Source organism: Heterocephalus glaber, unplaced genomic scaffold (genome assembly GCF_053883595.1).
Source record: "Heterocephalus glaber isolate CG9 unplaced genomic scaffold, H.glaber_assembly_v1.0 deba00000331, whole genome shotgun sequence".
NCBI classification, from domain to species: domain Eukaryota; kingdom Metazoa; phylum Chordata; class Mammalia; order Rodentia; family Bathyergidae; genus Heterocephalus; species Heterocephalus glaber.
Genome location: NW_028258142.1, coordinates 64,917,786 through 64,939,981, shown reverse-complemented (window position 1 = coordinate 64,939,981; position 22,196 = coordinate 64,917,786). Strand labels below are relative to the sequence as shown.

General features: G+C 49.2%; 1 protein-coding gene across 14 annotated transcripts in view; it reads right to left on the bottom strand.

Moving 5' to 3' along the window:
- The window catches only part of Ptprm (protein tyrosine phosphatase receptor type M), a 675,227-nt gene that overhangs the window by 21,944 nt on the left and 631,087 nt on the right, over positions 1–22,196 (bottom strand). For 10 of the 14 annotated variants that reach the window (XM_087189931.1, XM_087189934.1, XM_087189914.1 and 7 more), the window contains 7 exons: positions 10,677–10,793; positions 9,946–9,996; positions 6,554–6,708; positions 6,097–6,232; positions 3,713–3,862; positions 2,571–2,744; positions 1,468–1,599 (listed from right to left, as the gene is read on the bottom strand). In XM_087189931.1, coding sequence (XP_087046057.1) covers positions 1,468–1,599; positions 2,571–2,744; positions 3,713–3,862; positions 6,097–6,232; positions 6,554–6,708; positions 9,946–9,996; positions 10,677–10,793 — 915 coding nt within the window. The remainder of the gene's footprint in view (positions 1–1,467; positions 1,600–2,570; positions 2,745–3,712; positions 3,863–6,096; positions 6,233–6,553; positions 6,709–9,945; positions 9,997–10,676; positions 10,794–22,196) is intronic. The other 4 variants (XM_087189938.1, XM_021265240.2, XM_087189912.1 and 1 more) reach the window with 1 other exon arrangement.

Here is a 22,196-nt window from a genome sequence, read left to right as displayed (position 1 = left end):
CTAGTCCTGTACACTTGCAAAGCCCCTGCGTTCAAATGCTCAGTTTAATGTTCGCTAAAAACTGACTCCCAGGAGCCTCCTCCTCGCACTCTGAAAATCGGCTCTGTCTGCCGAACAGACTCAAGAGTTCTCTGTCTCTCCCCCACTCGTGAGCAAGGCCTGGGTCCTGTCCAGACAGCTGGAGTTTAGAAAGCAGCTTCAGAATGCAACGCTGCTGCTCACTAAGAACACACGAGGATCATGGATGTCCTGTCCACTGATGAGAACAAAAGCAGACTACATGGCCACATTTCGGGATTCACGGTAGGAAAATCCCAGAGATTCTAAACCAGGAAAAGTCCCTTATCCTGTGACTGCAGCATCCTACAGGAGGACACCCGCCATTGGCACGCCAGGCCGGGAGTGCACCTCAGCTCTCTGGAGCTGTGTGTCTGTGCGCGGCTGAGGCACCCACGCGGGAGCTCTAACATTCAAGCTTCTTAACCGGGAAGGATGAGAGGAGAACAAGGATCATCATCATCATTTCGTTAACCAGCTTGCAGGCAAGAGCCTTAACCATATGAGGCAGTGCCTCAAACATCACGAAAAACCCTGCAGAACCACGGGCCCGTGCTGTCCGGGGCAACTGAGCACATTTTGGGAAGGAAGCATCTTGTCTAGTTTGGATACTGAAATATTTCAGAACTTTTTTTAAAGAATCTGTCTGCTAGATATGAAATTAAAACTCGTTCGGTTCCGCAGCGAGTGTTTCCTTAAAACATGCTAAGTTCTAACTTTGCGCAGTGCCCTGTCAGGGTGGCGAAGGCTGGGCCTGGAATAACCTCAGCACCCAGGCCTCGGTGCTCACAGGGACTCTGTAGGAAGATGTCCCTCCCCGCCCCACTCCTTCTGTCTGAGGGGCCTGTGCAAAAGCCCCGCTTACCATTCCTACTTCTTACTTCTCGGTTTCTTTCTTTTTAATCTTTTCATCAGCATTGACATGACCAACTGCCCTCCCTTACTATCGTGCCTCCATCGTCCCCTGGCCATGACCATCTCTGCCTGCAGGCTCCAAGTGAGCAGCGGCTGGGAACACACGCCCTGGGATGGGACCAGGGCTGCATCCTTTCTCTGCTGTCCTCAGGTTTCCTTTGGGCTCTGTGGGTTTGGGGTGCTGGTCAGCTGTGACCGTGGCCTTGTCTCTCCACGCGTTGTCTCCGTTTTTTGGGGACAGATTGATTTCCAACCCTGTCTTGCTTTGTCACTTCTGTTGCCCATGACTTCCACCTGTCTTTCTGGGTTCCAGAGGCTTTCTGCTCCGGCCCCAAGTTCCACCCATTTCTCACACTCCCTATTGACCCTGCCTGGTTCTCCATCACCCGTGGGCTCTCGAGGCCTGGCCCAGGGGCCTGCGCTTCTCACTATGCAAGCAGAGCGTGCACACACCAGACCTGGGGCTGGGTTCCCCATGTGAGCGCCGGGCCTCACCTGGGTGGGGTCCACGTCATTCAGCATCACTACTGACGTGCAGTGGTAATCCAGAACCAACCTCCAGAAGTCTTTGACTGTGTTTGGCAAAGGATGCTGGGTGACTATGAAAGCTGAAGGCTGTTTGTAGCTCTGCAAACAAACAAGAGAGAGAGAAATATACCCAGGAAAACGGGGGAGGGCAGGAAGCTGAGCTATTTTGTGCACATGGAAATTTGTGGCCTAGGACCCTGGGCATATTTAGCCACTGTTGAGTTCTATCACCCCTGTCAACACCAAAATAGACTAAATATAAACTCAGCTGTGGAATAACAGTGACAAAACTGTCTCTCTTTCATACCAAGAAAATTTAATAGTGTCACCTAACAATCTCGAGTATTTCTGATAGAAATACAATACTGGCTCTATACCTGAATCATTTTAATAGAGAACATTTAAATTTTTGTTATAAATTACATACAATTAAAATAGTTCTGCTTTTCCTAAAACTTGTAGGCTTGTCATTCCTACATGTGAGGGTGTTACACATTCCTTCCATGAAGGACATACATGCTTTCCTCAGGTCTGGAGATCTTCCATCAAGTTTAAGTGCTCTTTTATGGCATCACACCAATGAGTTAGAATTTGCACATCAGCCCTAAAAATATCCATTTACTCTTCCCATCAAATGAGTAGCAAAAAGCAAACAGACTGACAGGAAGAAATGAGTGGTGTCTTCTTCCTTTGCCAATGACTGCCTCCCTCAGGAGAAAAGGGAGCCACAGTGATGCCGCCCCTACATCGTCCCATTCCCTGCCTGGTGACTTAGCTGCTGTCCCTCGGCCTCTGGCCAGCAGGCCGGAAGCCTAAGTGATCCACGGGCAAAGACCACGGGCTTTTTCCCTCAGTGCTTCCTGACCAGCAGCCTCTGACAGACCAACGATGTCAGCCCTGCACAGACTCTTGAAAGCTATTTCCTGTTGAAAACATGGCCTGTATCTTTCAAAAGGGCCAGGGGAGCAGATGAGAGGGAGAGACCCCTGCCTTCCCAGTGGCTCTGCCTCCAGGAACTGCCTGGCGCAGCTCCTGAGGGACAAGGGCCAGGGACGGGGACGGGAGCTTACGTCCATCAGGGCAGCGTTGATGTAGTTGCTGCTCTCGCCGTCAATGGTGATGAGGAAGGGCAGGCAGCGGTCTGGAGGCAAGATGTCCATGCAGCGGTTCTTCTCGTGGTTCCGGGGCAGGAGCGCAATGCTGCAGTCCTCCACGCGCAGGGTCGGCGTCACCATGTTGAGGGTCTGTGGGTGAGAGACAGGCAGTGACCTCCGGGGATTTCATGCTCCTCTCTGGCTCAATGATACAAGCGCATGGATGGGAGCACCATAATGTACCCCTCAGGAATATGGGGACAGCTCCTATATGACACGGAACACAAAGCACCTTATGAATTCTTTTCTAGAATTCTCCGGTCTTTTCAGACCATCACTGAAACCTCAGATAAGGGGGCCTACTATAGTGTGTTAAATACTATACAGTAGTAGCATTTTAAGAAGGCACACGAGGAGCAAAAGGGCTCATGGTACATCCGTCTCAGGGTCGGCATGAGGAAGACAGGACCTTCCTGGACCTGACTGCAAGATGGTCTCCTCCTAGCTCCCCTCAGCTCCCCGGGAGACTTTTTTCTTTTCTCTCCTTGGATTTTGTCCACAGACTGTGCCCATGAGACACAGGGGCCAGAGGGTCACACAGGGCCACCATGGGTCCCCAGGGTCAAGTGCCATGGAGCCCAACTAGGGGTGGAAGTGCCTGACCTGCAGTCGGCGCCTTCAGATAAAACCTGAACATGGGCAATGCAACCAAGGAAGAATTCTGGGAAAAGTCCTTAACATTCCTGTCCATGGCCTGGCTGCACCCTGGGTAGTTCCACTGGGAACGGGGGCCGAGAGGGAGGTGGGGACCCTTAGGGTCTGCTTGGGGTTGAGGTGGATCTGCTGGACTAGCACTTCGCAATCAGGTAATTCTGCTGCCAGCCCTGGGGACATCGGTGCTGTCTGCACACATTTGGGGTGATGCTGGTGTTGCGGAGATCTAGAGGGTACAGCGTGGAAACTGCTAAAGATCTTACACGACAGTGACAGCCCCACAACCAAAACACCCAGGCCCAAATGTCAGTTGCGCCAAGGCTGAGGAGCCCGGTGTGGCTTCACAGCTCAAGAGCTGGCTGAGCTCGAGGTCAGGGCTTCGTGCTCCCCTCGGCAGGACTCACCCGGAACTCCTCTTTAATCTGGCTGGAGTTCGTCTGTGGGTCCAGTTTGTTCATGTCGTAGTACAGAGACCTGAGCTGGGAGGCAGGGAGGGAGGTGTCCCCGCAGAGACAGGCTTCCAGGATGGCATCGTGGATAAACACGTACTGCTCCTGGAGAAGTAGAGGGAGCCAGTGAGTGACGGGAACAGGTGACCCCAGTGAGGTGGAGGCGCAGGGACAGTGTGAGCTTTAGCCCCATGTCACCAAGATCACAGAGACAGGGCATGCTCCATGGAGAGGAGCGTGCTCCAAGGCCTCCAGCACCAGCAACCCTGGTCCTCCCACAGGACAGCAGGCATGATGCCTGCTGGACCAGAGGAGGAGACAAATTGGGCTCTGTGAGGAGCATCACACAAACGGACTAGATGCAGCTACAATCACTTTGAAGAGCGATGAGGCAATATGGCCACTGTTTAAATCTAAAAGGGAAACTTAGAAACAGTGTGATGAATCCCCTCGAAGAGCTCCCTGTCACTTAGAATGCATGGATCCCATCATCCTTGCCACCTTCCAAAGCAGCTCTGGAGTCCTCTCCTCAGTGTCTTTGGCTGTGCTGTCGTGGCTGCCTTGATGTCCTGAATGGATTCAGGACATTTGCCTTTCATGGTCTTTTTGACGTGGGGGAAGAGCCAGAAGTTGCACAGCACCAGATCAGGTAAGTCTGATAAGGACACACTGTCATGTTTTTATTTGACATTTGGAATCAATTCAGGACACCCAGGTATCCACGAAAAGACACTCATGAACGGACTTCCAACACTGCTGCAGAAAGTGACAAGACCAGTGGGAAAAGTGTTCAAAATGAGGAGAAATATTTTGAGGGGGATGAATGGCATCAAGTCTGTATGTATTCACTATATATTTTGATCGTGCCTCATATAATACCATAATGACAGGTTATACAGTACCTCTGCCATTCTGATCCCACAAATTTGGAAATCAATATTTCAGAAGAGAAATGAGCAGAATTGTATCTGTGTTGAAAGGAGAATTTGCTAGCCAAATTAATAGTGCAAAGAAGGCCCAGGAAACCTGATATGGCTCTGAAGACAAACAGTTTAGAACACTGGGAACTACTAACCTCAAAACATTGATCAACGTGTAATTACAAAAGCTCTAATGAACCCAACCTACAGGTGTTGCACTTTGCACAACAGGTCCTCATGTACACAATACGTAGACACCAGCCGGGGTATAGCTCAGTGGAGGGTGCTTGTCTAGCATGCATGAGGCCTGGGTTTGGTCTTCAGCACCCCAGAACAAGCTTAAAGATGGATCCTCTAATCCTCACATGGCACTGACCTGCCCCATAATTTAGGAGATTTTTACCATTTTTATTACTGATCTTTAATTATGTGAAATGTTATAGTGTCTCTTGCTGCCATCATTTCCTTTAATAATTAGGACCTTCAAGTCTCAAAAACAGCCCACTCTTATTAAACCTCACTACAAAAAGACAGACAAGTGAGAAAATGGTTGTGGCAACATTAGAAGTACAATAAAAAAAAAAATTTTCATCATCATCATCTTTAAAATTAAAAAGTCCCTGCTCTGAAGAAAAGAGCCCACAGAAGCAGTGTTTAGAGTCTGTTACTTTTAGGTAAGCTCGGATAATGGGATTAGGGCTCCTGGTGGCTTCTGTAAGCTTTAATGCACCATCAAAACATAAGGGACCCTTGTTTATTCTTCCTTCTGCCTTGTGAGTCATCTTCCAGGTGGTGGGCTGGAGTGCCTGCCTAAAATGATCAAATACTGATACAAACACAACTGTCCTAGGAATAGGATGGACTATTTCTAAAAATTTAAATCCTGATGCACCCTGCCTTTCAATTTCCAGAGTTACTTCTTGGTTCAGACTCTGACTACAACACGGGCCAATTCTCACGCTGCCAGGCACTGGGCACAGGTGTCTGGGACAAGAGGCCGCTGCCTTCCCTCATACCCTGGAGGAGAATGAAATGTACAGAGTGCCTGGAGCCACTTGGCAGAGGCCGAGCTATTCTCAGGAGTGGTCTTGCTCTGGTTCCCAGCTAGCTTAAAAGATGGAATGAAAAGAAACAGCATCAAAGCCTTGAAAGCTTAATGAGGAGATGCCACTGGGTCCCTTGACACAGAAAAGTGGGCCAGCTTAGCGCACGGCTACGGAGTGTGTCACGTGCACAGCTCCTGGAACGGAATCGGGCCTGAAAATGGCTTTTCTGTTTACTAAGCAGAAGACACCACAGAGAGAGGAGGGAGGACACAGGATGGCTAGGGACGTCGCTCTGTCGCCTGGGCACCTGGAGACGCAGCTGGAAGGCTTTCTGCTGGGCTCTGGGAGGGACACTGGGTGTGGCGTGGCCTACCTCGGTCTGCACCATGTTCACTCTCCGCGAACGCAACTCCCGCACGCAGTTGTAGATATCCACCACCCCTTCCCGCTCCGCCATGTCCAGCATGATGTCGATGACGATGAAGCAGCCGGTCCTCCCGGCGCCAGCGCTGATGGAAAGAGGGCTCCGTTAATGTGGGGACACGGACCCTGCCCACCCTCTTGTTCTGTTTTTTTGGTGGTACTGGGGGTTGAACCCAGGGCCTTTGCACTGAGCTGTATTCCCAGCTGGTTTTCATTTGTTTTATATTCAAGTTTGCATCATGTTTTAATCTGAGAGTGTTCTTCTGAAAAGTTAAATACAGTATACAAAAGCAGCTCACTTTTCATCCTGAGACAGCGTCTAGTGTAGCTGAGTTGCCCAGGCGGGGCTTGAACTTGTGATTGCCTGCCTCGCCTCCCCTCCCCCTCCCCGCCAGAGCGAGGCTCACCTGCAGTGCACCACCAGCGGACCCGCGCTGGGCGGGCTCTTGGACTTGACCTGGCGCACGAATCCCAGCAGCCCGGTGGCATGGTAGGGGACCCCGTGGTCCGGCCAGCCCGTGAAGTGAAACTGTCTGATCTCTCGGATTTCATGGACGCCGCGCTGTTCCCGGGGGAGCAAGGAAAGGAGACAGTAAGCAAGAGCCCCCCGGGAGCGTGACGCCCGGAAGCACGAGGCCCGCACCCCAGGGCAGAGCACAGCGCACCCTGGGGGCCGGTCCCGCTCAGATCCAGCACAGCGAGAGCCTCCCAGCCCGTCACGCCAGCAAGACCTTGGTGGGTGGGGAAGGGGAGGTGATGTTCGGGCAAAACACTAGTGTACACACGCAGTTCCTGTACACACGCAATTCCTGCGAACAAGTCGATTTCTCTGGCTCTTCGAAATTCCCTTCTAAAAAGCACACTATGGGAAAAGCTGCTGAAACCGGCTGCTGAAACGCAGGACTCCTGTTTGTGCTCCTCTGGGTCCCGGTCCCGCCGAGCAGTGCACACACACTGCGTGTGCAGAAACGTCTTTGGGAAGGATGAAGGGACGAAGACTACTTTCCAACCAGATGTTCAGGGGACTCATCCCCCTGCAGCTCAGGTCGGCTCACAACCCTTCAGCACTGACCCTCTGTGGCTTACCGTGCTCCGTGCTCCGAGCACCAGGTGGGAGGCGGAGAGGGCGGATAGGCGCTCTGCTGGAACCCTAAGGAGACCAGGGCCCAGAGGAAGCCCCGACTTTCCGCTTGTGCTGGTCTTTTAACCGACTCGTTTTGAGAATAACTAAATAGACTTATCCCCAGCAGTTTTATTTTCTAAGACTATGTTTTAAGACTGTGTTTTAAGGAAAAAGTCTGTGTTGAAAACAAAAATTGCTCCTGAAGCCACGGCTGCGTGTTAATCTACGATCAAATTTCACTTTCTCTGTTTCCCGCTGGAGAACCACTGACTGAACACCGCATTAGGCCTTGGCTTTGGTTTTTGATTCCATCTTAAAGCTAAACACACATTAACCTCATCATGTTTCTCATCAATCATTGTTCACACGTATTGAAGAAAGAACAAATTTAGAATTTTTATGTGCTTGGAAAGAGGTGGAGGGTGTAGATTTTAAGATAAGACTCATTTGCTATGGATGTGCTAATGTGTCTTAGTTTCATAACCCACGAATGCTGAAGCTTTATTTTTGTATGAAAATGCTATTTGTAACTAGGGTTTAAGCAGTAAGGAATTAAGCAGTCAAGAATTCACGATATAAATTGACACTGTCATCTGCTAAATGGGCTCAGTGACCCCAGAGCAATACTACCCTATAGTTAGGAGCCGAATTTCTTATTGCTGAGAAGTGGTAAGGCTGGACTGGCCCCAAATCTCCACCAGAAGACACACAGTTGATCCTCGGGCTCTAGGTACGGTGGCGAGGGCAGGGGTGGTCCCAACTGGACGCTGGACATCCCAGGAACTGGGAAAACTTGTCAGCAACAAATACTTTCTGATTCCAAAGGGGGAAAGGGTATTTCTTTCCCGGCTAGACTTCAGCCCAGCACATGCAAATCCTGAGCCCTGTCCATCATGGGATGGCTTCCAAAATGATCGCAGACTCATTTTCCTGAGCGAGGTAAATGCCAGTTTCCAGAATGCAGAAAATCTGCTCCCAGAATAAATCTCCCTCAACATGTCCATTATTGACAAGATTAGCAAAGCAAGTTGCTTCTGATCCAACTTTCATTCTTGCACAGGGACACCAGCTTCTCCTTGGCTATTTTATAAGATATTTGGAGAAGAATGCCATATATGTAACCAGCAATCACAGCCCAAATACTTCCCAAATGCATGTTAATTACATTTTTCTTTAGTTTTCATGAAAAAAAGCATCAGTGCTGTATACATCAGTGATAGGCATTTAATTTTTCCATGTAGTCAAATGGGAAGGAGAATCCATGTCATATAACAGTACTCAGTCCAAAGTGGGTGTCTGGTGGAGTGACTGAATCACTAAGTGCACCTTCTGTCTTTGAGACGGGGACCCCATTTCCATGGCTCTGTCTGAGTCCCAGGCACCTCCTGGTAGAGAGAATTCAGGGGCTGTGCCCAGGCCAGGTCGGGCCGGATTCATCAGAAGGCCCAGGTCCATGCATGACTGGCATAATACCTCACATAGAGCAGTCAGAAGGGGAAAGGCAAGGCGGGCACCAGATGCAAAACAAAACGTGGCAGCTTCTAATTGCAGCTGGCTGCTGTTTTGCTGAGAAGACAGAGATCCATTTCTCCCCTGTAGGTCTCTTGTTACAAGACACTCTCAAAACAGAACTGGAGTCGGAGGGATCTCAAAGTACATGCCTAAACAGTTTTTTCCTTTCTGTTTTAATGAGAAAGTTTCCTCCCTCCAAGAACTGTTCTACAGAGGCTCAATAATTGTTTTCCTAAAGAGTCCAAGTGCCCTGTTAGAAAATCACTAACGTGTCATTGTGATTTCCCCAAATGCATTCACAGCTCCTCTTGCTTCCCACCTCTTCGTGGGCTGTCTGAGGACTAAAATAACGGGGTGTTTCACAAACATTTCTCTGCAGCTGGGAATGCAGCAGAGTATAATAAGAGGTTAAAAAAAGAGCAAAGAAACAAACAATCCCTTCCTTTAGCCACAGAGATGCATTTCCAGCTTATTAGAGAGCTATTGTTCAAAGAACTCCATTTTTAAGTGATGGCTTAAGAAGGAAATATTGAGGGTCTTTTGCCGCTATCTGTTTTAATGCAGTTATTCATGAGTGTTCCTGCCAAGACCCATACAAAAATCCTCCATGCGTTAGTCTCCCCCAATCCTGCCTATAAAGGAAAAAAACTGACATCAAAGTGTGAGGTTCAAAGTTTGAAGAACTGAGTCAACTAGAACCTCACATTCTTTGAAGTCTCCAAGCTTTCTGTCTGCTTATTAAAAATGACAGGGGAAGGGAAAAATGCTAGAGTATGAGAAACAGATAAAAATAAAGTGACTGTATGACAAATTTGCCTTTGCAAACCAGGAACAGTAGTTCAAATCATCAGGGTAAATTAGCCAATAAGCAGACGGTGTAATTTCCTGGCTTTCCTAAACTGGCCTTGGGAATCCAAAAAGTGCATTTGGATGCACTGGGAATACAGAGAGCCCAGAAGGCCAAGAGCCAGGCCCAGCAGTCTGCTTCCACCCAGGTCTTGCAAGGGCACCTGCTACCCTTACGTGAGTGAACGCTGCCGACACACAGCATCGCCGAGACCGGGGCGGCTGCATGTGGCTCTGACGGGAATACGCTCTCGGTAGAAGAGTCGAGGGCCTCTGAAGGGTTCCTCAGCCACATCACCTCCTCCTTCCCGAGCCTACCTGTGACACTTCCCGGGATGGACTGCAGTTTGCTTCACCTCCGGCCCCTCCCTATGTCAGCAGAAAGGGGGATAAGGAGAGTCCCTGTTACGCCCTACAGTGCTTCCCGGAGGAGCCCGTCCGTCCATGCACATGGGAGGAGGCAGGAAGGACAGAAGCACGGCGGTCCCCAACCCCACACCACCACTGCAGAGGGCTCACGTCGCCATGGCAGCGAGATGGGTGTGGGCAGGCCATGCAAGGCTGTCCGTGTCCTGGACAGTGGCCATGTGGTTTTCCAGGTAGGCTGCGTCTGCCCAGAAAACCCATCTGTCTATACTGAAGGGAACCTGGGAATGGCTTGGTGGAGCACAGGCTTCCAGGAGGAGTTAGGAGCTGTGTCTCCACACCAATCCCAAGTCACTGCTGGGAAGCCCACAGGGCCTTCCTCGGAGGGAATTTATCAGAGTGGAAGGACAGGTGTCACCCCTCAACAGACTGCGGTCTGTGCCCAGAGATGGGCAGAACAAATAAATGGACACTGTCTTTCGCTTTAGTTGCAAAAATATGAATTGTTATGAAATGGGCATGACTGACTGAAAGATGGAACTGAGCTGCTGCAGACTCAGTGGGCAAGACGCAACCTTGAGAAACCACCAGACAAAGCCCACTGCACGCAGTAGGACCACGTATCAAGTATCCGGGATAAGTTTATGAGGTTAGCTCACTCCCACTCTGCCTTTAGAACTTACCTTTTCCACAGCAAATGTTCTTATCACGTATTCTGCCAGCAGTTCCGTTTCTATTAGGGTGACCTTAATGTCTTTGTATATTTCTGTATCGTCTGGCCAGTATTTGCAACATTTGACCTTAGTAAAGAAAGGAAAATTATGGCTTTAGTTTTTCTTTAGTTCCCCTAACGATGTGAGACACTATGATTTATAGGTTAAAGTGTGCACCCAGAACCAAAAGTGAACCATATACTCAAGAGCAAGGTCTATATTTTTCCATCATCTTTTTTGTTTTAATTCCAGAAGGAAATAAAATGTGAGTCATGGGAGGAGTGAAGTTTAGGAAAATGATCTAAAGTTAACAAACTGTATTATACTACAAGCATCTCAATTATAGTAACTATTCATTTCCTATGTGCCTCTCCTCAGAAAACGGCTGGGAAAAATTATAAAAGGAAGTCTGCAATAGTTTCACTCCCTGAATTGTATATTCTTCCTAGTTTCACAAAGTGATTGAAAATTTTGAGACCAGAGCAGAAAACCAGAATTGACACTAAAGATTAAAGTTTGGTTTTTTTCTGAAGGAGGAAGTAGCTATGTGGTTTTCACAAGTCAGAATGACCAAATCATTTTAATAGAAGCAAAATTCAAAAAACGAAACTTGACAAAATATAGTCTTCGCATATTTTCTCAACCTCTGACCTGAGGGTTTCTCAGACAGAAGAAATGTAAGCTTGAGGTGAGGGCGTCCTGGAAGCACAGCCTGGGAGGGGACAGGCAGCCTCTGTAGGCTTAGTCCCCGACCTCCTGGTAGCTTCATCCTCTCCTGTCCCTGTCCCTCTGTGGGTGCATTTTTCATCCTGGAAACCCTCTAAGCACTCCATCTGATTCTTTTTTTTTTGGGGGGGGGTACTGGAGATTGAACTCGGGTCCTTGCACCTGCGGGGCAGGCAGTGGAACCACTGAGCTAAATCCCCGACCCATCTGATTCTTGCTTCATTCATGGGTGTCTTCCCCTTGAAGGTCCTGCCAGCACCTCCCAGGCCAGACATCTGCAGACTACTCTTTGTTCACACTCATCACGCTTGCTCACTTCCTTTTTAATGTCACTACAACTTCCGCCCCTAAGTCATAGGTGGGCCTGTCCTCACCCTGGGAGTCTCATTTGTTTTATTTTTCAGCATAGGAACATTATCTGTGACTTTATAAAGGGTTTATCTTAACATCTCAGAAATTTATATCATGGGTATGGGTTCAGTCCTAAAATATCCCCCAGGAAGAGAGACCCATAACCTCTCCTTTCCTACAAAGTAAGTTCAAGAAGCTTTTGTGTACGTGTGGAGATGTCTAATTTGACAGCAAGCAAAATTCATGCCGAATGCCTAGCATTACAGTCTTACAAGCTAATTAATTAACAAGGACAATCCATGGTACATGCTGGATCCTCCTCTGTATCGGGGACTTGCTTTGAGAATTCAGTGACTTCCGGAGAAGACGGTAATGGATAGAACTCCAGATACCATGCATACGGGCGCTTTTAAAATAAACTCACTGGAACGCACACACAACTAAACTACTCAGGTCTTTCTCTCTAAACCACAGCTGAACAAAACATATGTCCACACCTGCAAGCTATGCTCTACTCCGGCTACTTTACCTAATAAAACTACCTTATCAAGTGACAGTGTCCTAAGTATGGGGAAATAAAGACATTCTAAGATAAAGGAAAATTAAAAGAATCTTAATAGTTTCACCCACAAACCTGCTCTAAATTATTTGCTTAAGGAAACTCTTCAGACAGAAGAGATATAGAAGAAATCTTGAAACACCAGGAACGAGGAAGAGCAACAGCCAAGTAAATACATATGACTGTCCTCATCTTGAGTTCCATAAAAGAAGTTGACTGATGCAAAAATTGTAACACTGGTAGACAAAGTTTTAAATCTATGTAGATATAATGTATACCTACAAAACAAAAGGTAGAGAATAAAGGGACTATATATAAGGTTCTACTTTGAAAAAAAAATACCTAGGTGTCTCTTCTGAGTAAATTACCACCTCCAGGATGCAACGGATGTGGGGCATTTTATAAGGTCACTAGCTCTTCTATTTTTTTTCAATAAACATGAGCACAGAGTGCTTCAGTGCCTTGGAATTTGAGAAATAAAAAAATCTCTCCTACATTGTTGGAGGGAATGTAAACTTGTACCACCACCACGGAGATCAATATGGAGAGTCCTCAAAAAGCTAAAACTAGAAATTCCCCCAGCTCTTCTTCTTCCAGGTGTCTTCCCATAAGAGTTAAAGACAGCGCATTACCAGGATACACGCACACCTGTGTTCATAGCAGAACAATTCCCTTTGCAAACAGCCTATATGTCTATCAACCGATGAATGGATAAAGAAAATGTATTTGTACACTTCTTTTCTGTAACAAGGATAAATCTGAGACACTTGTTGGAAAATACATGCACCTTGAGATCATAATATTAAGCAGAAAAAATCAGACACACAAGTTTAAATATCGTACAGTTTCGCTAATATGAGAAGCCTAAGGCAGGGATTTAGCGCAGTGGTTCCAGCGCCTGCCTTGTAAGTGCAGGGTCTTTGAGTTCAATCCCCGGTATCAAAAAAAAAAAAAAAAAAAAGGAGAAGTCCAAAATGTAAATAAATAGCAAAAGAAAAGGTAATAGGAAACAGGGAGATAGATCTCTTGCAAATGGGAAGGAGACCAAGACATGGAGGGAGTGAGAGGGGAAGTAAATGTGTACCAAATCCCCACCAGGGATGTGATCATTACAGACTGCAAGCATGGACTAACACAAACACTGCTCGCAAGTGCAAGGTCCTGAGTTCCATCCCCGGTACCAAAAAAACCCAACAAAACCCAACAACAAAAAACTCCCAAAACCAACAACAACAACAGCAACAACAACAAACAAACACTGAAAGGAAAGGAAGGTGCCCTGCATGTGTCGAGGGCCCAGTTTCTCTTTGGGGACTGTTCTCTCTGAGAGATGCGCTCTCCTGATGCCCAGCCTGGCCACACCCATGCAGTGTGGAATGAGCCTGGCGTGGGGCTGGGGGCCAGGGACCCCAGGGTGGGCGCAGCTTGGTGGTGCCTGGGCCTCCGGTTTCAGGGGGTCTGCTGATTTCTGGGGCAGCATGTGGAGCATGGGGTGCTTCCTTCCAGGGTGCATCTGGCAGGGCCAAGGGGCCGAATGGATTCCAATCCTCCCTGTAGCATCACCCAGAATATCCTGAAATGCTTCGCCACATCTGCTTTCAGCCTCCTAAACTCTAAACTGCGTTCTTTTTTAGTGCCTTTTAAACTGCTTGGACTCTTGTCAGGTTAGTATTTTGCTTTTAAAGAAAGGAAATGAGAAAGTATGCTTCTTTCTCTGCCCTGTGAGGCCTATGCGCGTCAGAGCACCCTCAAGTCCCACACAGGACACTGCCATCCTCCGGGGCCGCGCTCTGCCTGCTCTGGACTCCTGCTGCTCGCTCACCTGCACAGCTTCCAGTTTAGGCTCTGCATCTGCATTCTGAGCACCAGGAAACAGCTTCCAGCCGGAAGGCAAGGAGCAGGTCTAATCACCCTGGTTCCCTGTACCAGGTCCATCCAGCCATCAATCCCGCCAACAGTGCTTTGCAGCCACCTGCTCATTACCACGAAAGGGCTGCGGGAGGCGGCCTTGTCTCTGCTCCACAGGGGGATCCGGTTTGGCTTTCAAATTCATTAACATGACACCATCCAGAGGCAGTGTAGCTCCAGGACTTCCAACTCACTGAAACAATTTTTGGAGTCCTTTCTTTTTCTCGGTACAGAAGACAGAATCCAGGGCCTTTCCACTGAGCTACATTCCCAACCCTTAGGGTCTTGCTAAGTCTCTAAGTTGCCCAGGCTGGGCTGGAACTTGCAATCCTCCTGCTTCAGCCTTGCAGACTGCTGGGATTACAGGTGTGTGCCAGGAGTCACTTTACCAGAGGCCCAGTGACCCCCAGGCGAGGTGAGGTCACAGCACTGGGGGCTAGGCTGCTCCCCCGCTGGGAATATCACCTTGACCTCAGGGCATCTTGACACTGCAGCAGCAGCAGCAGCAACAGCAGCTCGAAGGGTCTGAAAGTCACTGGAATCCCTTGGAGAGTCTGGAGCGCTGGGGCAGGAGAGTTTGCATCTGGAGCCAGCTCGAGGTGATGCTGTGGTCTGCGGGCCCACTGAGCAGTAGGATTGAGGCCACACTATGGTGTGCAGAGCCCAGTGGGACAAGAGGGCATGTGGATGCGGATATGAGGTTGGGGAGGTCTCTCCACCTCAAGTGCTCCCTATGTTAGGAGGGGACAGTCACAGTTCCCTTCCCAGAGTGTTCTGACAGTAACCAGCGCTTCCCAAATTGCCTGCAGGCTAGAATGACTTTGGAGAACTGTCTAGTCAAAATCCAAAGTCCAGGCCACATTCCAGGCCAAGTAAATCTCATCTTCTGGGGTGGGATAGAGCCCCCTCCCCCCAGCTTCCTGACATTCCCAAGGGATTCCGAGTGAGGATGAGTTTGGGAAGCACTGGACTCAGTGATGCAGTGCAGTGGGACATCAGCCATGTGCGGTGCATATTCTTCAGTGATAGTTTTGTGATCTGGACCCTCAGCCACTGGAAGGGTTCAGAGGGCAAGGAGCCTACTGAGGGCCAGGAGAGGGGAAGCAGGGCTTCCGGGAGGAGGCGGGAAGAGCTGAGCACTGGCCACTGTGCAGTGCTCACAGTGGTGGAGAGAAACAAGATGGTGGGGGAGAGAGGCTGGCACATCCATTCTCCCATTCTCCTGCTCCGGAGAGCTCTCAACACAAACGAGGAAACAGGGCCTGTACCGCACGCAGCGGAGGACATTCAGCAACAGACCTGGGGTCACAGACCCACGTTTTCAAGGTCACTGCAACACGTCCTCACAGTGGTAGGGCCCACTTAGCAGAGGACAGGGATGTGCAAGGGCCAGGGCTGGCCTCCATCCTCCTCATTCCTGCTCTGGCATGCAGAACTGGAAGGCTGGTCCAGGAGGCTGAGCGGGTGGCACAAGGTCATAGGTTCCATGTTGGTGGGGGAGAGGCTGCCGCTGGACTCCGACTCCAACTGCAGGGCTGAGCGGGCGGGTGGAACTTCAAGGCAAATGACGCTCCCTTTGGTCTTGCTAGAAGGTTCCAGCTTCAGGAGGAGATGCCAAGTAGGAAGTCTGAAAGGCCTTCGCTTCCATGCCTTGGTCACCAGCTGCTGATTTCCTCAGGTGCCTCTGTGAAGTCAGGAGTGAAATGTGGTCCATGGAGGGACACTGTGCAGGGTATAGGACTTGTTTTGCCAAGAAACCCGTGATTAATAAGGACAGAGAAGCTGAGTGTTAGCTCTTAAGGGCAGGGCAGTGTAGTGTGATCCACTAAACACAGCTTTAAGGGACACAAGGAAAAGAAAAGGTGGTTATCAGTTTTGACTTGTGACGTTTTTAACAGACATTTTTTTTTTTTTTGGAAGGAGACATCCAGAGAGTGTGACCATGCCTCTATTAATAGGTGTGTCCAACCTGTGAAGTGTGGCTCTCTTGGAGACTGGATGGAGCAGAATCTCTGCCAGGAAGTGCCTCATACACAGTGCCCCAGCCATGAGCATCCACCAGCTTTGTCTCCAAAGAACAGAGTCACTGCACCCAAAATATTCTTATAGAGATCCTACAGGAATAAGAACACTTGCTCAGTTAAGTATCCTGATGATACAGATTGCTGTGGTTGCAGTGGGATGAGGTGAGGTGGACGAGCCTTTGATTTTGTTTATCTGACTTGTTTCAGTCAGCTTTCCATCACTGTGACAATACTTGAGATAATCAGCTTAGGAGGAAGAAGGGTTTACTTTGGGTCATAGTTTCAGAGGGTTCAGTCCATGTTGGTTTTGGGTCTGTGGCAGCCCAATCCATCATGGTGGGAGTATGGTAGAGGACCATTTACCTCATAATGGTCAGGAAGGAAAGAGAGAAAAGAAGGGCCAGGGTCCCAGGATCACTTTCCAGGGCCCACCCATGGTTCCCAATAGTGTCCAGGCAGGGGCCCAGCATCTGACACATGGGCCTTTGGGTGACAGTCAAAATCCAAAATGTTACACAACCAAAAGAGAAAACTTTATTCTAATATTCTTGATGAACATTGATGCAAAAATCCTTCATAAAATACCTCCAAACCGAATCCAATAACACAGTAAAAAAATCATATACCACAATGAAGATGGTTTCATTCCAGAGACATAAGGATGGTGCAACATATGTAGATCAATAAATGTAATATAGTCCATGAAACTAGAATCAAGAATAAACATCATGCTATCTCAGTTGATGCAGAAAAAGCCTTCGACAAAATTCAACATCCCTTCATGATAAGATTTCTGAAGAAACTAGGTCTAGAAGAACCATACTTCAATATAATAAAAGATATACTGTATACAACAAAGCCATAGCCAACATCATACTGAATGGGGAAAACTACTGTTCCCTCTCAAATCAGTAACAGGATCAGGATGTCTACTTTCACCACCTCTACTCACTATGGTACTTGAAATTTTAGCCAAAGCAATTAGGCAAGAGAAAGAAATAAAAGAGATACAAATAGAATAGGAAGAAAACAAGTTGTCTGTTTGCAGATGACATGATCCTATACTTAGATCCTAAAGACTCCATCAAGCCTTTTAGATCTGATAAATTCAGCAAAATAAAATGATACAAAATAATATTTAAAAAATCAGGTGCTTTTCTATATACCAAAAATAAAACAGCTGAGAAAGAAATCAGGAAAAAAATTTCCATTCACGATAGTCTAGAAAATACCAAGGACTCAACCTCACCAAGGAAGTGAAAGATCTCTACAGTGAAAATTATAGAACACTGAACTCTAGGAGATGAAAAGACCTGTCACGCTCATGGATTGGCAGAATTAACATTCTTTAAACATGCAAGTTACTGAAAGCAATCTGCATGTTGTTGGGATCTACTGCTCACCGGATTGCTTTGCCCTTTGTTTGGTCCAGTCTCCCTTGGAGGTCCCAGTACTTGCTTGGCCAGGTAACCCAAGCCTTGGGGACAAAGCAGAGGATGAGCCCAGGCAATCTGAGCAGGTATGGGAAACACGGAAGGGGAAAGGATCCTGTGTTCAAGCAACAGTGTCATCTACTGCTTCTCCATACACGGTTCAAGAAGGGGCCGTGCCCGCCATGTGCGAAGTAGGGAAAGCAATGTCCCCTGCTCAGGTGCACGAGCAGAACCAGGCAGAGGGCTAGTGTGGTGAGTCCGCCTCATGTTGGATGGCGGTACCAAGAACCCACAGCTGGGCACGGCCTGCACAGGCTGCGATGGGCTGTGGCTGTGCTGGAAAAGCTCCTCGCTATGGTGCACTGGTCCCAGGGGACATGGCCTAGTCCTCCTAGACCCTGCGTGGACACGGAGGCAGGCGACTGCCTAGCTGTAGGCACAAACTATGGAAGACCAAGGCAGAGGGGACAGAGGAGCCACACCCTGGCCAGGCAGACACAGGCAAGAGGCAGCCTAGACGGAAGTGAGGGCTCCAGGCTGGCTGGCCAGCATGGCAGAGCAGTGGGTGTGTGAGCTGTGGGCCAGGGCTTGGCAGAGGTGACAGAGAAGCAGGGGCCAGGCACAGGCGTCGGGGGCTCACGGAGGACGGTAAAGAGCTGATCTGCATATGGCTAGCAGATCAGAGTGCCCTGGGAGAAACACCTCTTATTCAGACCCGTACGTTCTCTTTGATCCTGCAACATCCTGCTGCTGCAGCGACAGAAGGGACTGCAGGCACAGGGGTGTCCGACGAATCACAGCGCATCAAGAACCCGCCGCGAGCCTGGTGTGCAATCCATCAATATTTGAGAAAAAGTGACTTGATGTTATTTTTTACAGGGACATAATGGATTAGGGTGACTTAACAAGAATTAAATACAAAAGGGCTAATTGGGTGGGTTAAGTATAGGTCTCTTTTGGTCATATCAAACAGAGCTGTGGCAAATATCATCCATATCCGTAACGAATCCAGTATATATATATATATAATGGATGACTTTAAATTCGAGCCTGTTCTCCCATGCAGAAGAAATCAAGGGAGCAGCAGACAGAAATTCCACATGTAGGAAATCAGCTGCTTTGCTCCAGCTCATGGGGTCTTCTGTCCTCATCAGCCTCACCAAAGCATCCAGCTGTGCATCTCCCATAATTCCTTCCCTTCCCTTCTTTTGGGATAAGGTCTCACCATGTTGCTCTGGCTGGCCCCGAACTCCAGGGCTTAAGCAGTCTTCCTCCTGCAGCCTCAGGGGTACCAGGAAATACAGGTGTGCAACAGTGTCCCTACCAGAACTGGTCAACAGAATAGGTCAGCAAAGCCCATGGCCTGGCAGGGGCGGGCAGTGTGGTCACTGAGGGTGTTTTGTCCCTTTATCCTTGGATTGCAAAGGTCTCCAATGGTCCTCCCTTCTATTTTCTGGACAAAAGCTAGTTGAGAGTTCACCTAATAGAGTCTCATGTTGCTTAGCGACAGGGACACACTCTGAGAATGGTGTTAGGTGATGTTGCCATTATGCGAACACCATGGCGTGTCCTGATGCACAGCTGTGCAGTTCAGGCTGCTCCATACCGAGGCTGCATGGTGTGGGCTGCGGCCCCTACGCTGCGCACCTGTGAGGACTGCAGGCAGCTGCAACTCAGCGATACGCATTTGTGCACCTGAATGTAGCTATTATGGAAAAGGAGCAGCAAAACCTCAGCTCCACTGGGACCTTACAGGACTTGTAGGACTCGTGGTCTGAATGTCATTATAGTGCCCCACAGCACAACTGGTTCTGAATTCTAACTATTTGTGTGCACCCTGGGGAGAGGCCCAGCAGGGGAGGTAAACGAGGGTTCCAGTGGCTTGGGCTGACAGGGACAACAGCAGAGGCACAGGGGTGGGGATGGGTGTGAGGCTGTGCCTGTCCTCCCTGCACACTGTCCATTCACTCAGTGACGACTCACGCAAAAGTCAGACAGAGACGCAAACTGCACTTGGGCAGAGGGCAGCTGTGTTCCCACCCAAGGGAGGAGCCCGCTGAACACCATGGCAGCGATGTGTGAGCACGGGAGTGTGTGCACACGTGTGCGGACACACAGGATGGCAGTGTCACATGTCACGTGTGGGAGAGACCTTGGATCAGGTCCAGGGAGTACGACTTGTGAGATCGAGTCCAGTCACCCATGTAGGCAGATGTGACGGAGAGCAGGGGTAGCCTTAAACAGTAATCCACCCGCTTGTACGCAAATGTGTTTCAAGTATATTTACAGAATAAGGTCTATGGAAGTTGGGGTTAATACTTTGGATATGAACTTGTATGTAGAAGCCTCCTGGATCTCAGAAATGCAGTACTTAATATTTAATTAGAAACACTTAATAAACCTCCTGTGAGATGGAATAAAGTTCTGTGCTTTCTTCCTGACATTAATCCGAGAGCATGTGCTTTCTTTTCATGTCCTATTTTTCAAAATCACCACACAGCTGAGTTGTCGATGAAGTGCTTCCTAGTTAAACAAATCTGTTTGGCAACGGTATCTGCCCCTGCATTTCCTTTACACTGCAGGTGGCCTTCCAAGGAATCAGATTTGTTATCCAAGATGGACTGACGGATATGCAGTGACTGTCCTGTAAGGACTAAGCGTTTTGGGTAACATGTAGGTGTTACCAGACATGTAGGTGTCCTGTGGTCCCCACAACGTGGTGGGCTTGTGGGGTGTTCTCAGTCAGGGGCCTCACAACTCCTGCAAAGGAGTCTTGGAGTCTCTCAGGGCCCACAGGGGGCAGGTGGGCACCGCCGATCTGGGAGAGAACCAAGCTGCTCCTGGAGGGTAAGACGTCCCGTGCCAGCTATAAACCGGTGCCCCATTAGAAGACTTTGGAAAAGAAAGCACCCTCTCAAAATCGGAGTGCACCATGGTCAGACCATGGTTTTCAGAAGAGGGTCTACAATTCAAAGAAGACACTACGCATCTCTTAGGCCTGCACAGATGGAGACACGGGGCCATTGCAGACAGAGCTTGTCTCGTGGGTCCTAGCTGCACTGCCTCATCCTGTCCCCATCTTCTACTGTTGTGAGACAGTGTGAAGTGGCAGGAGGGAGCAGTTCTCCCTGATGCCGAGACACGCCTGACATCTGTTCCCTCTCAGAACCCGGGCTCTGAGCTTTTCTCCCTGTGCTGAGCCTCAGCCCAACCCAGGGCCATGGGGCTGGGGGCCACGTGGATTCACGCATGTCCGGATGCGGACGCAGCTGCATCACACTGGGAATCTCGGCATCCACGAGGTCGGCTTCCCTTTGTTGCAAGGATGGGAACGCAAGCTCAGGGTGGGAGCTGGCTGGGTCCCAATTTGTTGGAAAGCACTCGGACACCGGACACAGAGCATGGTCTCTGCAGTGCCCCGAGGACTTGGGCCACCCACGTCCTGCTCTGTCCACAGAGCTGTCCCCAGCCTCCCCAGGGCTTCCGCATGGCCCTGCTCCTCTTGTCACCAAGAAGCTGATCTTTTTCAGGGGACAGTGCTGTCCTGCATTTGCATTTAAAGACTCCACCCCTTCTCCAGCCCATGGGGTCCCCTGTCCTTATCAGCCGCCCTCAAAACACCCAAGTGTGCATCTCCCATGATTCCTTCCCTTCCTTTCCTTTTCCTACTCCCTTTCTTTCGGGACAAGGTCTCACTATGATGCTCAGGCTGGCCCCGAACTCCAGGGCTCAAGCCATCCTCCTGCCCCAGCCTCTGGGGTAGCAGGGACTACAGGCCTGCACCACTGTCCATACCAGGATGTTTTTCCAACAATGCCTTCCTTGAAGAGAAAAAACCCAGCAGAAACGCCATCCACTTTCTACTACATCCCTCCTCAGCCAGCCCCGAAGCCGCAACCTCCCAGACCAAAGTCCTCTCAACTAACCCAGCTGTGTCTGGTCCCGAGACAGGCAGGCCCTGTGCGCTGTCCTCCTGTCCTTCCCAGACAGGACATGGGCTCCTTGTCACAACGGGCATGGGGAGAGCCGAGGTCTGGACGAAGGGCCTGGACTCTGAGTTACGGCACAGCAGCAAGGGCAGAGTCCTGAACTCACTCCCCAGAAAAAGGAACCCAAGGGGGAGAGAAGACAGGCAGCTGAATGCAGGAGCCTGCCCTTCTCAGAAGGGTGATTTGTTTGTTCTGTTTTTGAGACAAGGTCTCACTATGCACTCCAGGCTGGCCTTGAACTCACTATGTAACCCAGACTGGCCTCCAACTCCTGGCAGTCCTCCTGCCTCAGCCTCCTCAGTGCTGGGATGACAGGTGTGCACCCCCATACCTAGCTAGAAGGCCAGTATTTTAAATTAACATTCCTGTAAGGGCATATTTATTTAAGCAGGCAGAGGAAAGAGGCGGAGTTTCTGCACAGCCCTAGACAAAAGCCACTGTTACGTGTGGCTGTAGAAATCTACATGAGTGCAAGTTAAATAATTCAATTAATTTCTCAG